Genomic DNA, 16414 nt, shown 5'->3' on the forward strand with positions numbered 1-16414 from the left:
TGCATTGACAACGTCGTCCCCACAGTGACAGTACGTACATATCCCAACCAGAAGCCATGGATTACAGGCAACATCTGCACCGAGCTAAAGGCTAGAGCTGCCGCTTATAAGAAATCCTGCTGTGCCCTCAGACGAATCATCAAACGGGCAAAGCGTCAATACAGGAATAAGATTGAATCCTACTACACCGGCTCTGACACTCGGCTGTGACAGGGGTTGCAAACTATTACGGACTACAAAGGGAAACCCAGCTGCAAGCTGCCCAGTGATGCAAGCCTACCAGACCAGCTAAATACCTTTTTTATGCTCGCTTCTAGGCAAGCAACACTGAAGCATGCATGAGAGCACCAGTTGTTCCGGATGACTGTGTGATCACGCTCTCCGTAGCCGATGTGAGCAAGACCTTTAAACAGGTTAACATTCACAAGACCGCAGGGCCAGACGGATTACCAGGACGTGTACTAAGAGCATGCGCAGATCAACTGGCAAGTGTCTTCACTGACATTTTCAACTTCTCCCTGACCGAGTCTGTAATAACTGTTTCAAGCAGAGCACCATAGTCCCTGTGCTCAAGAAAGCGAAGGTAACCTGCCTAAATGACTACTGCCCCGTAGCACTCACGTCGGTAGCCATGAAGTGCTTTGAAAGGCTGGTCATGGCTCACATCAACAGCATCCTCCCGGACACCCTAGACCCACTCCAATTCACATACTGCCCCAACAGATCCACAGATGACGCAATTTAAATCGCACTCCACACTGCCCTTTCCCACCTGGACAAAAGGAACACCTATGTGAGAATGCTATTCATTGACTACAGCTCAGCGTTCAACACCATAGTGCCCACAAAGCTCATCACTAAGCTAAGGACCCTGGGACAAAACACCTCCCTCTGCACCTGGATCCTGGACTTCCTGGCGGGCCACCCCCAGGTGGTAAGGGTAGGCAACAACACATCTGCCACGCTGATCCTCAACACTGGGTTGCGTGCTTAGTCCCCTCCTGCACTCCCTTTTCACGACTCCTACACTATCATTAAGTTTGCCAATGACACAACAGTGTTAGGCCTGATCACCGACAATGATGAGACAGCAAATAGGGAGGAGGTCAGAGACCTGGTAGTGTGGTGCCAGGTCAACAACCGCTCCCTAATATGAGCAAGACAAAGGAGCTGATCGTGGACTACAGGAAAAGGAGGGCCAAACAGGCCCCCATTAACATCGACGGGGCTGCAGTGGAGCGGGTCGAGAATTTCAAGTTCCTTGGTGTCCACATCACCAACAAACTATCATGGTTCAAACACACCAAGACAGTCGTGAAGATGGCACATTCTCCCCTTCAGGAGACTGAAAAGATTTGGCACGGGTCCCCAGATCCTCAAAGTTCTACAGCTGCACCACCGAGAGCATCCTGACCGGTTGCTTCACCGCCTGGTATGGCAACTGCTCGGCATCTGACCGTAAGGCGCTACAGAGGCTAGTGTGGCCTAGTACATCACTGGGCCCCAGCTTCCTGACATCCAAGACCTATATACTAGGCGGTGTCAGAGGAAGGCCCCCCAAAAAATTCAAAGGCTCCAGTCAACCAAGTCGTGGACTGTTCTCTCTGCTACTGCACAGCAAGCAGTACCAGAGCACCAAGTCTTGGTCCAAAAGGCTCCTTATTAATAGCTTCTACCCCCAGGCCCCATAAGACTGCTGAACAATTAATCAAATGGCCACCTGCACTATTTACATTGACCCCCCCCTAGTTTTTTAAATTGCTACTACTCACTGTTTTATTATCTATGAGTAGTCGCTTTACCCCTACCTACATGTACAAATGACCTCGACTAACCTGTCCCCCCTTCACATTGACTCTGTACCGGTACCCCCTGTATATAGCCTTGTTGTTGTTATTTTGTTACTTTTTATTAAATCTTTTACTTTTAGTTTATTTAGTAAATATTTTCTTAACTCTACTTCTTGAACTGCATTGTTGGTTAACGGCTTGTAAGGTAGAATTTCACGGTATGGTCTAAACCTGGATAATTGATCCTCCTTTCTCAATATCCTCGTCCCAAAAAACTATTTTTCATTAACACTCGATGACTTGATAATGTGCTATACATACAGTGCATTCAGAAAGTATTCAGACCCCTTCCCTTTTTCCACATTTTATTACGTTACAGCATCATTCTAAAATGGATCAATTTACTTTTTTTCCTTCATCAATCTACACACAAAATCCCATAAAGAGAAAGTGAAAACAGGTCGTTAGTCATTTTTGCACATTTATGAAAAATAAAAAACATACCTTATTTGCATAAGTATTCACACCGTTTGCTAAGACTCGAAATTGAACTCAGGTGCATCTTGTTTCCATTGATCATCCTTGATGTATCTACAACTTGATTGGAGTCCACCTGTGGTAAATTCAATTGATTGGACATGATTTGGAAAGGCACACACCTCTCTATATAAGGTCCCACAGTTGACAGTGCATGTCAGAGCAAAAACCAAGCCATGAAGTCGAAGGAATTGTCTGTAGAGCTCCGAGACAGGATTGTGTCGAGGCACAGATCTGGGGAAGGGTAACAAAACATTCCTGCAGCATTGAAGGTCCCCAAGAACACAGTGGCCTCCATCATTCTAAAAAATGGAAGACGTTTGGAACCCCCAAGACTCTTCCTAGAGCTGGCCGCCCCGCCAAACTGAGCAATCAGAGGAGAAGGGCCTTGGTCAGGGAGGTGACCAAGAACCCGATGGTCACTCTGACAGAGCTCCAGAGTTCCTCTGTGGAGATGGGAGAACTTTTCACAGGGACAACCATCTCTACAGCACTCCACCAATCAGGCCTTTATGCTAGAGTGGCCAGATGGAAGCCACTCCTCATTAAAATGCATATGACAGCCCGCTTGGAGTTTGCCAAAAGGCACCTAAAGGACTCTCAGACCATGAGAAACAAGATTCTCTGGTTTGATGAAAACAAGATTGAACTCTTTGGCCTGAATACCAAACATCTCGTCTGGAGGAAACCTGGCACTATCCCTACGGTGAAGCATGGTAGCAGCATCATGCTGTGGGGATGTTGATCAGTGGCAGGGACTGGGAAACTAGTTATGATTGAGAAAAAGATCAATGGCATAAAGTTCCAGAGCACTCAGGACTAGTGCAAAGTATGTAGCGTCATATCCAAGAAGACTCGAGGCTGTAATCGCTGCCAAAGGTGCACCAGCAAAGTACTGAGTAAAGGGTCTGAATACTTATGTAATATTTCAGTTTATTTATTTTTATTAATTAGCAAACATTTCTAAAAACCTGTTTTTGCTTTGTCATTATAGGGTATTGTGTGTAGAATTAATCACTATTTTCTTCTTCGATTAGCACCTTAATGAGGGAGAAGTGTCCCCTGTCCCCAGACGATGATGTCATTGTCCTGTCGGATAATGACTCCTGCAGTCCGCCGATGAACGGCTTGAACCACCTCAAGGAGCTGGACACAGACCTACTTATGGTTAGTGAAAGAACTATACCAGTACCCTGCCCTGAACTTTAGTCACTGTTACCACCCAGTACTTAATCCTGCACCATGTACATAGTCATTGAACACTGGTCCCTTTAATAATGTTACATCGTTTTTTACCCACTTCATATGTACAGGGCATTCAGAAAGTATTCAGACCCCTTCCCTTTTTCCACATTTTGTTACGTTCCAGCATTACTTTATAAAATGTATTAAATCGTTTTTTCCCCTCATCAATCTACACACAATACCTCATAATGACAATTTTTGCTAATATATTACAAATAACAAACTGAAATATACCATTTACTTAAGTATTCAGACCCTTTAATCAGTACTTTGTTGAAGCACCTTTGGCAGTGATTATGGCTTTGAGTCTTCTTGGGTATGATGCTACAAGCTTGGCACTAGTGATGCACCAATATGACATTTTTGGCCGATACCGATATCCAATATTTTCCTTGCCAAAAAAAACGATACCGATATTTAAACTTTTAGCGGCCTTTTAAGCATTCTAGTACAGTTCAAATAGTTAACGCACACACATGGACACAGCGGTCTAAGGCACTGCATCTCAGTGCAAGAGGCGTCACTAAAGGCCCTGGTTCGAATCCAGGTTGTATCACATCCAGCCGTTATTGGGAGTCCCGTAGCGCGGGGCACAATTGGTCCAGCGTCGTCCGGGTTTGGCCGGGGTAGGCCGTCATTGTAAATAAGAATTTGTTCTTAACTGACTTGCCTAGTTAAATAAAGGTTACACACACCACACTGACCAAAAAGTTATTTTGTTGGGATTTACCTATGTCCCAATTACCAGTAAAACAATCAAAACCTATTTCATTCACTTACTTGCTGTGCTGTTTCGTTGTTCATTTGTTCAGTCGTTTCATTCTCAACCAGGATTTCATCAAACATGTCAAGCAGTGAAGTTTCAGCTCTGTCTGTCCGTGGCGCCTCTTCCTCGGTGCGCACTGTCACTGTGTACGGTTCCATCTTGTTCAGCTGTGTATGTAACATTTCACGTAAACCCTGTTTCTTGTCTGCATCGAAGTAGCGGTCCTTGTACATTGCATCGAGCATGGTTCACAGCCTGTGTCGGCAGTGTTACTGTGTAACTCCGGTAGGGCAACATCTGAAAAATAGCGCACTTGGTCACCCACGACAGAGAATGGTTGATTGTCAAGGGCAAGTTAATGGATTTTGTCATTGAGTTGTCTCGCTGAGATTTTCTTACTCTTTCAAATGACTGCTCGACTTGTTGACTGCTCGATCCACACAGCAGACATTGTGGGCTTGGTTAGGAATGCTGTGTTGCATGTATAGTGCAAAATTTTACGTGGCGTCATTACGTCATTAACCTACGTTATATAGGTATGCACATCAGCTTTGACATCGGTTTTGCACATCGGCGTCAAACTAGAAATCGTGCCGATACCGATGTTGGCATTGTTGCTAATATTGGCCTATTCCGATATGTTCACCGATATATTGTGCATCCCAACTTGGCACACCTGTACTTGGGGAGTTTCTCCCATTCTTCTTTGCAGATCCTCTCAAGCTCTGTTAGGTTGGATGGGGAGCATCACTGCACAGCTATTTTCATGTCTCTCCAGAGATGTTCGATCAGGTTCAAGTCCAGGCTCTGGCTGGGCCACTCAAGGACATTGAGAGACTTGTCCCGAAGCCACTCCTGCGTTGTCTTGGCTGTGTGCTTAGGGTCATTGTTCTGTTGGAAGGTAAACCTTCACCCCAGTCTGAGATCCTGAGCAGGTTTCCATCAAGGATCTCTCTGTACTTTGCTCCGTTCATCTCTCCCTCGATCCTAACTAATCTCCCAGTCCCTGCCGCTAAAAAACATCTCTACGGCATGATGCTGCCACCACCGTGCTTCACCATAGGGATGGTGCCAGGTTTCCTCCTGAAGTGATGCTTGGCATTCAGGCCAAAGAGTTCAATCTTGTTTTCATCAGACCAGAGAATTTTGTTTCTCATGGACAGAGTCCTTTTAGGAGCTTTTTGGCAAACTCCAAGCGGGCTGACATATGCATTTTACTGAGGAGTGGCTTCTGTCTGGCCACTCTACCATAAAGGCCTGATTGGTGGAGTGCTGCAGAGGCGGTTGTCCTTCTGGAAGGTTCTCCCATCTCCTCATAGGAACTCTGGAGCTTTGTCAGAGTGACAATCGGGTTCTTGGTCACCTCCCTGACCAAGGCCCTTCTCCCCCGATTGCTCAATTTGGCCGGGCTGCCAGCTCTAGGAAGAATCTTGGTGGTTACAAACTTCTTCCATTTAAGAATGATGGAGGCCACTGTGTTCTTATGGACCTTCAATGCTGCATAAATGGTACCCTTTCTTCGACCTCATGGCTTGATTTTTGCTCTGACATCCACTGTCAACTGTGGGACCTTTATATAGACTGTGGGACCTTAGTTTGACAGGTGTGTGCCTTTCCAAATCATGTCCAATCAATTGAATTTACCACAGATTTACTCCAATCAAGTTGTAGAAAAATCTCAAGAATGATCAATGGAAACAGGATGCACCTGAGCTCAATTTCAAGTGTCATAGCAAAGGGTCTGAATACTTATTTAAATAAGGTATTTCTGTTTTTATTTTTAATAAATTGGCAAAACTTTCTAGAAACCTGTTTTCACTTTGTATTTATGGGGTATTGTGTGCAGATTGATGAGGAAAACATTTAATCCATTTTAGAATAAGGTTGTAATGGGAAAAGTCAAGGGGTCTGAACTTCCCGAATGCACTGTACTCTAGATAAGGCTCATCCTATGTAACTACTGCTGTATACACCTTTTCTATTCATACACTGAGACTAAACGTAGCATAGTGAATGTAAATCCGGGACACTCAAATTAGTATGATATGTTACTTTATGGTATGGTTACATAAGATAGAATGTTACTTCAGGCAAGGTATAACGCGAAGGTCTTGCAACCCAAAGGCTGCGTGTTCGAATCTCGTCACGGACAACTTTAGCATTTTAGATAATTAACAACTTTGCAACTACTTAATACTTTTTAGCTACTTCTCTGTGTCTGCTGTACTGGCCTTTCTCGCGCTGGTCTCTCTCTCTCTGGTCTAATTGGTCTTTATCTGGTCTCTGTGTGTAGAAGGCCAGTCCAGAGGACAGGGATCGCATCATAAAGCAGTTGAAAGGGGAGCTGAGGCAGGAGGAGGCCAAGCTGGTGCTGCTGAAGAAACTACGACAGAGCCAGACACAGAAGGACACACTGCAGAAGGTATGGACGCATGTAGCCAAGGTGAGTTGTCGTGATGAGGTAGCCCTGCCCTGTGACATAAAATCAGTGTCACCCTCTGCCCAAGAAGGAATTTGGTTTCCCAAAGTGGAAAACTGGAGTTCAGATCCCAGTTCTCTCGCTCTCTCTCTCTCTCACACACACACACACACACACACACACACACACACACACACACACACACACACACACACACACACACACACACACACACACACACACACACACACACACACACACACACACACAAGATACAGAAAAAGCCACACAGGTAAAACACAAATACATTCACCCAGACGCATACTTCCACAAACGTACAAATAGACACACACATACCCAGCTCATTCTATCCATCTCTGTCTTGTTCCACAGCCCTCAGTATTGTCAGGTTCTGCAGCTCCTCCATCTCTGATCCGGGGATCCATTACAGCCAGCAAAGGCTCCCAGCAGGTCAGACATCTCTCTCACACGAACAAGCTTGTATGCACACACACATATTTTTTTTCATGTTTACCACGTTTCTGTTCATTTCATAATTTAGTTTAAGACCGAGACATGAGTCCGAAGACTTTATTTCATCCCCAGGTGGGGTCAAGTAGGAGTTCAGGCACAGTCATTCCACCTCCTCTGGTGAGGGGCGGGCAGCAGATCTCCTCCAAACATGGCCCCCACAACTCCCAGATCATCATGCCACCCCTGGTTAGAGGGGCACAGGTACGAGAGACCACAATCTACCTGCCAAACTGGTCATCAGAGGATATTAATATTCACTACTCATGACTGACTTTTGTGTTTTTGACTACATTCACCTGTTTTTTCTTTTCTCTCTCTCTCTTTTTGTCTCGGTCTCTTTCATTCCCCCCTTATCTCTCCACCCTCCCTCACATATTGCTGCTGTGTCCCTCATCCTCTTCTGTCCCATGAGCACGACTGTCCAATGCTCTCTTCTTCTATATGCCCTCTCTCTGTCCAATGTTGGCCCTCTTTATCCCTGCCCTGTCCCTCTTCTCCTCCTCGGTCCAATCTCTCCCAATTCTCTCCCCTGACCCCCTTTGTAGCCAATCGCTGTGTCTCCTCAGCAGATCCAGTCTCTCCGGCAGCAGCAACAGCAGCAACTGTCAGGGTCTGGCTCTGGAGGCTCTGGCCCCCCTCCCCTGCTGCTGGCCTCCAGGGCCAACGTACCCGGCACCCAGGCCCAGAGAGGCCTCATGCAGTCTGGCCTCATCAGGGTGGGAAACATCAACAATGCCAGCCTGCTGGTCAACATCTCACAGGTGGGTCCGAGGCAGGGCTCTATTTTATTTTATTTTTTTATCGATTCAAATACAGCCTATATGAATTCTAGCTACTTCTGAAGTACATGTTGATAATATGTAACCTAATATGTAACCCTGTAAATACATGTGTTTATCATAAAAACCTAAAATGTTGAAATAAATACCTGTGATGGAAATGAAAAAGTAATTTGTGGAATATTAGGTTTCTACATGATTTAAAAACATAATTTCCCTATTGAGATGCATTGAACATTGTACACTGCCTCTTTTAAGAGCATCAAGTTTGTGATGATAATAATAACAACTAGATTTTTTTTTTTTATGAAAATTGTGACTTCCTTCAGTATTTTTGTGGCAGTGGATAGAATAGCCTGAACATGTGAAAATTGCTTTGGTGTCTCCAGCTTGAACAGTTCAAGAGTTAGGAAAGGGAAAGAGGGATACCTAGTTGACCAACTGAATGCGTTCAACTGAAATGTGTCTTCCGCATTTAACCCAACCCCTCTGAATCAGAGAGGTGCGGGGGCTGCCTTAATCTACTGTTGGTGGGACATTTGTATGCTAATTTATACAGTTATAGTTGATTAACTTTTTAAAGAATTTGAAGTTAAGATAGCCAGAACATGTGCAAGTTGGTTTGGTGTATCTAGCTTGAACGGTTCAAGAGTTACTGTTGGTACGTTACTTTATGCTAATTTATGCAAATGTATATGTAGGTGGTTGATAAAGATTCTAAAGAACTTGAAGTTAGCATAGCCTGAATGTTTTGAAGTTGGTCTTGTAGCTTAATTGGCCAAGGAGCAGAACCATTTGTATTCCTATGGTTCTCATTCAAACCCACAATGTCTGCTGTGTTTATGCACATTTTAAATGGTTATAGTTCCAAAAGTATATATAAACTCAGCAAAAAAAGAAACATCCTCTCACTGTCAACTGCGTTTATTTTCAGCAAACTTATCGTGTAAATATTTGTATTAACATAACAAGATTCAACAACTGAGACATAAACTGAACAAGTTCCGCAGGCATGTGACTAACAGAAATGGAATAATGTGTCCCTCAACAAAGTTGGGGGTCAAAATCAAAAGTAACAGTCAGTATCTGGTGTGGCCACCAGCTGCATTAAGTACTGCAGTGCATCTCCTCCTCATGGACTGCACCAGATTTGCCAGTTCTTGCTGTGAGATGTTACCCCACTCTTCCACCAAGGCACCTGCAAGTTCCCGGACATTTCTGGGGGGAATGGCCCTAGCCCAGACATGCTCAATGAGATTGAGAACCGGGCTCTTCGCTGGCCATGGCAGAACACTGACATTCCTGTCTTGCAGGAAATCACGCACAGAACGAGCAGTATGGCTGGTGGCATTGTAATGCTGGAGGGTCATGTCAGGATGAGCCTGCAGGAAGGGTACCACATGAGGGAGGAGGATGTCTTCCCTGTAACGCACAGCGTTGAGATTGCCTGCAATGACAACAAGCTCAGTCCGATGATGACGGACCCTCCACCTCCAAATCGATGTAACACTCATTCCTTTGACGATAAACGCAAATCGGGATGACGATAAACGCAAATCGGGCCATCACACCTGGTGAGACAAAACCGCGACTCGTCAGTGAAGAGCACTTTTTACCAGTCCTGTCTGGTCCAGCGACGGTGGGTTTGTGCCCATAGGCGACGCTGTTGCCGGGTGATGTCTGGTGAGGACCTGCCTTACAACAGGCCTACAACAGGCCTCTCTCAGCCTATTGCGGACAGTCTGAGCCCTGATGGCGGGATTGTGCGTTCCTAGTGTAACTCGGGCAATTGTAGTTGCCATCCTGTACCTGTCCCGCAGGTGTGATGTTCAGATGTACCAATCCTGTGCAGGTGTTGTTACACGTGGTCTGCCACTGCGAGGACCATCAGCTGTCTGTCCTGTCTCCCCGTAGCGCTGTCTTAGGCATCTCACAGTACAGACATTGGAATTTATTTCCCTGGCCACATCTGCAGTCCTCATGCCTCCTTGCAGCATACCTAACAGGCTGACCGCTCGCGTCGTGTGCGCGAGCGTTGCAAAATAAATGTAGAAATCTATGTTATTCAATTATTGCACCTTCACTGCTCGCGCACGCCAACGAGCGTCTGCGTTGCCTAAAATAGAAATCAGTTCTATTTCTGACGCAGATCACGTTGCAAGTCCTGCCTCTCCCATCTCCTCATTGGTTTATAGAAGCAGGTACCCATGTGCCATCTCCTCATTGGTTATACCCACGTGGGTGACTGAAAGACAAACGAGGTCAGTGGTGGTAATGCACGTAATTTATGAAAGTTGCCAATCGCAATATAAAGTCAAGAGAAGAAAAGGCCTGGAAGGAAGAGAGATGACTAGAATATTTTGACAAGCAATCTAAGTAGCATCTGTATGAACATCTCAATGTTGGTTTGGAGTTGATAGCTTAGATGGTGAAAGAGAGAACTAGAATTTGTGATTTTTGTTTTTACGTGGCCCTTTTTTGCCATGGAAATGCATTGGTATCCATAACAATGGCTCCGTTTGTGCTGCTCAATGACGAGACATGAGAGTGCTGTTAGCTGGCGTTAGCTATCAAGTTTCCATCAGTCTAAACGGTGACAAACAGCTGTAACCTTTGATTGGTAGAAGATAATTATGTTCTGATTCCAGATTTGAATAGCAGTAAAGTAGAACAAGATGCATACATTTTTGTGTCTAACTTGTTGGGAAAGTGGTCAAAGTTCTGATTTGTGTCCAAATTTACATTATTGCATTTACAGCGAATGGAAAGTTGGAAGTCATGATGTCACAATGGAAGCTTTAGAATATTGAAGCAATCCCATACAAGTGGATGAAGGTTTTAGTAGTTTAATAAGTATAGATAGTATCAAAAAGTTGTATGCAAGCACACTATTCCAGACCCGTCTGTACGTTTTAAAGTTTGAATGCCGTTTCTAATTTAAACGGCGTAAGAGGAGTAGTGTTCCTAATAATAATAATAACTACATGGTAATTGTACATGAAGTATAATTGGTGGGACATGCTTTAACTCTTTTAAAAGTTTTTTTGTGGTAATGGAAGAAATTTGGTGTGTTTTAGTTAAGCCAAGCAGTCAGATATTGTCTAAGTTAAATGTTGGTCTGATTACTTTGATAGACCAATAGTAGAGAGAATGATTTATTTCAGTTTTTATTTCTTTCATCACATTCCCAGTGGGTCAGAAGTTTACATACACTCAATTAGTATTGGTAGCATTGCCTTTAAATTGTTTAACTTGGGTCAAATGTTTCAGGTAGCCTACCACAAGCTCCCACAATAAGTTGGGTGAATTTTGGCCCATTCCTCCTGACAGAGTCAGGTTTGTAGGCCTCCTTGCTTGCACACGCTTTTTCAGTTCTGCCCACACATTTTTCTATAGGATTGAGGTCAGGGCTTTGTGATGGCCACTCCAATACCTTGACTTTGTTGTCCTTAAGCCATTTTGCTACAACTTTGGAAGTATGCTTGGGGTCATTGTCCATTTGGAAGACCCATTTGCAACCAAGCTTTAGCTTCCTGACTGATGTCTTGAGATGTTGCTTCAATATATCCACATAATTTTCCTCTTCCCTCATGATGCTATCTATTTTGTGAGGTGCACCAGTCCCTCCTGCAGCAAAGCACCCCCACAACATGATGCTGCCACCCCCGTGCTTCACGGTTGGGATGGTGTTCTTCGGCTTGCAAGCATCCCCCTTTTTCCTCCAAACATAACGATGGCCAAACAGTTCTATTTTTGTTTCATCAGACCAGAGGACATTTCTCCAAAAAGTACGATCTTTGTCCCCATGTGCAGTTGAAAACCGTAGTCTGGCTTTTTTATGGCGGTTTTGGAGCAGTGGCTTCTTCCTTGCTGAGCGGCCTTTCAGGTTATGTTGATATAGGACTTGTTTTACTGTGGATATAGATACTTTTGTACCCGTTTCCTCCAGCATCTTCACAAGGTCCTTTGCTGTTGTTCTGGGATTGATTTGCACTTTTCGCACCAAAGTACGTTCATCTCTAGGAGACCGAATGCGTCTCCTTCCTGAGCGGTATGACGGCTGTGTGGTCCCATGGTGTTTATACTTGCGTACCATGATTTGTACAGATGAATGTGGTACCTTCAGGCGTTTGGAAATTGCTCCCAAGGATGAACCAGACTTGTGGAGGTCTACAAAAAAATTCTGAGGTCTTTGCAGGTACACCTGCAATTGACTCAAAAGATGTCAATTAGCCTATCAGAAGCTTCTAAAGCCATGACATAATTTCCTGGAATTTTCCAAGCTGTTTAAAGGCACAGTCAACTTAGTGTATGTAAACTTCTGACCCACTGGAATTATTATACAGTGAATTATAACTTCCGACTTCAACTGTAGGTGTGTGCTTCAGTAGTTGTGGTCAGTAGTTGTGTGGTTGTGTTCAGTAGGTTAGGACAGTAGTTGTGTGGTTGTGTTCAGTAGGTTAGGACAGTAGTTGTGTGGTTGTGTTCAGTAGGTTAGGACAGTAGTTGTGTTCAGCAGGTTAGGACAATAGTTGTGTGGTTGTGGTCAGTAGTTGCGGTTGATAGTTGTGGTCAGTAGTTGTGTGGTTGTGGTCAGTAGTTTTGGTTAATAGTTGTGTGGAAGTGGTCAGTAGTTGTTGGGTCAGTAGTTGTGTGGTTCAGTAATTGTGAGAGGTTATTTATTAGATAGAATTATAGCTAGTTATCAATAGGTCTACATACGAACCTATTCTACATAGTTCTTCAACTAACACAAAAATACTTTTAAAGAGCTGTCATCACTAGCTGCACCATCATATTTCTCTCCCCAAATAATAGCCTAAAACGTAAAATCAAACTTAATTTACACTGAACGCTTTACAAAAGTGTATCGCGTATCTATTTATCTGAAACCCACAGCATGAATATGATTCAGTTGCTTTGCTTTCCGAAGGGTGTTGTCCACATCGTGCCCTTTATTGCCGTCTTCTGACAGAAGATCCCTGTCTTTCTTCTTTCAATTGTTGTTTAGACATTTGTGTGATCTAACTGCCCCACAATTCAAAGTTATAAAGTTTGATAAAGTCGTCTATCAAAGTAATCAGACCAATTCTTTTACTAAATTTAACTTTGACTATATGTTACTGCTCTGCTTTAAATATTAAAGTAAAACTTTTTAAACTCCATAACAAAAAATGTTATGGAGGACTAAAGTACTGATGGCGTGCCAGGTGACACTTTTGTCCTTGAAAGTTCAATATCTTGAAAACCTGACCGCTGACATGCAAAACATTTTAGAACTGTATCAGTGGACTAATGGAAGAAGAAAAAGAAAAAAATTGGGTGTGGATTTCCCCTTTTAACGTTGGAGAAATCATTTTAGCAACTACTAGCAATAATTTAGTGAAGTTGGAGAGGAAGCTCTAATAGTAGTAGTAGTTGTACTCATTTGATGATAAGTGCGTTGAATGTGCATGTGAAAACGGATCTTGTTCACGAAAGATTAAATCCATTAAGTTTTTTGCAACATTCCGGTTTTGATCAGCTGATGCCCACTAGATGTGGTTCACACTTGACTCATCTTAAAAATGGCACAGCTACCAATCTCTATTTCTTTTCACCGAACAGGATGGTCAAAAGTGGTTATGGTAAATTTACCTCAAATTTGATCATTTATATAATTAGAATTTAGAACACACACGCAATGCATTTAATAAACTCATAGCATGATGTCATCTGAACTTTTTCATTGCTAGCGCGAGCTTACTGGCAAGATACAGTACTTGTGTATGTCATGTAGCAAGTCAAAACAATACGTATCACGTCTCAACCTACTGTCTATGATATTAGCAATTTCTAATTAGCTAGCTAGCCACTCAATACTGTTGCACCTTTTCTGGCCGTCCCTGTAGTGTGCATCCAAACTGTAGCCAGCTAGCTTGTGCATAATCTCTGGCGTGTGCAGAATCATAGAGTGGTGCAATCGAGACTTGCAGATTTGATTAATCAACCTAATTGCATTCATGTTTCAGATATAGTGAACCACTCAAACTCAGCTACCCTTTCCCCCTGAATGTGACCCAGTTTTAATGAATCTGATCTGTCATGCTGTATTTGCGTGACAACCTCAACTGGACACCTCTCCCCACTTGTCTCCTGAGTGGCGCAGCGGTCTAAGGCACTGCATCGCAGTGCTAGAGGCGTCACTACAGACCCGGTGACGATCCCGGGCTGAATCACAACCGGCCGTGATTGGGAGTCCCATAGGGCGGCGCACAATTGGCCCAGCGTCGTTCGGGTTTGGCCCGGGGAAGGCTGTCATTGTAAATAAGAATTTGTTCTTAACTGACTTGCCTGGTTAAATAAAGGTCAACTCAAATAAAAAGATCCTACCCCCCTCTTTCTCCCTCTCAACCCCTTCTCATTCCTCTCTCCCCCAGGCCTCCCCAACTAACATGAAGGTTCCTTCTATGACCTCCCAGTCTGGAAACAGCAGTGTGTCTGTGGTCAACGTGAACGGCTCTCCTGCCGCCTGTCAGGCCGCAGCTAAGCTCGCCCTGCGTAAGCAGCTGGAGAAGACCCTTCTGGAGATTCCTCCTCCCAAACTTCCCACCCCAGAGCTAAACTTCCTGCCCTCGGCAGCCAACAACGAGTTCATCTACCTGGTGGGCCTGGAGGATGTGGTGCAGAACCTGCTGGACTCCATGATGAGAGGTACTGTACATATTATGCTTGTGTAAACACTATATAACACGATACCATCAGAGGTGCAAACACTACATACAGTATTCCATCATATTACGTACAATTAATTTACACAATAATATCACTATCACTTTCTTACCCACCCCTCCCCCCGCCGCGCTATCCTTTTTGTCTTCCCCAGCTAAAACAGGGAAGCCCCCGGTCAAGCCCGCCATCAAAGAGCCCTTCACCTGCACCCAGTGCAGCACCGATTTTACCTGCCGTTGGAGGCAAGACAAGGCCAAGGGCGGGACCATCCTCTGTGCAGATTGCATGTCCTCCAATCAGAAGAAGGCCCTGAAGGCCGAGCACACCAATAGGCTGAAGGCTGCGTTTGTCAAGGCCCTGCAGCAGGAACAGGAGATAGAGCAGCAGATCCTCCGGCAGGCTGCCTCCCCTGTCTCTCACACCCCCTCCTCCTCTTTCTCCTCCTCATCCACCTCTCCGTCGGTGAAGGCGGAGCATCTAGTGTCCCAGCAGCTGAAACAGGCTCAGGCCCAGGCTAGGGCCCCCTCTCTGCATCACCAGCACCATCACCAACAGCACAACAGAGGACAGAGCATTGCACGCCACCACTCCACCAACATCAAACAGGTAGGGGTGACGCACTACTCAGCAGTTCCCTGAAGCTGTCACATCATCACCTGTGCCACTCCAGGTCCTGTCACATTCAATTACAGGTCCTGTCACATTCAATTAGATATAGACGGTTATAATATTCACGTACATATGGTTCTCTTTTAAAAAAAAATAACAACTACAATACAAAATCAATACAAATGGCTGCTTAATACAAATGGCTGCTCCCATCAGTGGGTGTTCTGATCAGTGGTTACGCTCGCCCCCACCCGGCCTGAGATTGCTGGCAGGGCGAAGCCCCCGGCTCGAAGGGATTTTCCAAGGGCGGGAAGGACCAAGACCCGCCGATGCCCGGGCAGGCATGGAAGCAAGTGCACCCATAACCACCAGGACCAGCACACACTTCGCTCACAGCGTGAAACCAAAACACAAAACATACATAACTAAACGCACCCCCACCCTCACCCCTGATTAGAGGACCTCAAACCTTTACACTTTGCATGTGTGTATGTATTTATCCCATCACTCATTCATTCCAACATTCAGCCACAGATCACCCCATCTTTCCCATTAGATCAGCATTCTACCATTTCCTCTTGCAATACATCCCTACATTCTACCATGGTGTTTCACTAGGGACTTGAACCTCCCCATCTGCAACAGCTCAATGGTTCCCTTGGCTTGTGTTGTGTGTTCTTGTCACACAGATCTTGTCACTCAATCTTCTTTTTCCTTCTCCCTCAGGGCCAGCTCTCCCGTGGCGGTGTCCCGTCTGTGGGGGTGGGGGTGAGGGGCGTGTCCCACTCTTTCTCCTCCTCCTCTCAGCTGCAGAGTGCAGTGGCCGCTGCAGGCTTGGTCAGCCGGCCAGGTAAGCATGCCCATGTGCGCTCGTCTGCCCAGGGTTCAAAGGGCAGCTCCAGTGGGAACAGCAGCAGTGGTAGTGCCCAAGCCACTGCATGGAGGAAGCAGAACAACATCAACACAGGTAGACTAACACCGTCTCGGACCCCAACCCACCACCACACCTCACTGCCCCCCCCCC

The 16414-nt window shown here is 45.0% G+C and overlaps 1 protein-coding gene across 3 annotated transcripts in view; it reads left to right on the forward strand.

Moving 5' to 3' along the window:
• The window catches only part of LOC120020131 (transcriptional repressor p66 alpha-like), a 42838-nt gene that overhangs the window by 23519 nt on the left and 2905 nt on the right, over positions 1–16414 (forward strand). The window contains exons 3-10 of one of the 3 annotated variants that reach the window (XM_038963596.1): positions 3365–3494; positions 6632–6760; positions 7151–7228; positions 7364–7492; positions 7837–8052; positions 14490–14763; positions 14936–15387; positions 16117–16357. In XM_038963596.1, coding sequence (XP_038819524.1) covers positions 3365–3494; positions 6632–6760; positions 7151–7228; positions 7364–7492; positions 7837–8052; positions 14490–14763; positions 14936–15387; positions 16117–16357 — 1649 coding nt within the window. The remainder of the gene's footprint in view (positions 1–3364; positions 3495–6631; positions 6761–7150; positions 7229–7363; positions 7493–7836; positions 8053–14489; positions 14764–14935; positions 15388–16116; positions 16358–16414) is intronic. The other 2 variants (XM_038963597.1, XM_038963598.1) reach the window with 2 other exon arrangements.

This window comes from Salvelinus namaycush, chromosome 25 (assembly GCF_016432855.1).
Source record: "Salvelinus namaycush isolate Seneca chromosome 25, SaNama_1.0, whole genome shotgun sequence".
Lineage (NCBI taxonomy): Eukaryota > Metazoa > Chordata > Actinopteri > Salmoniformes > Salmonidae > Salvelinus > Salvelinus namaycush.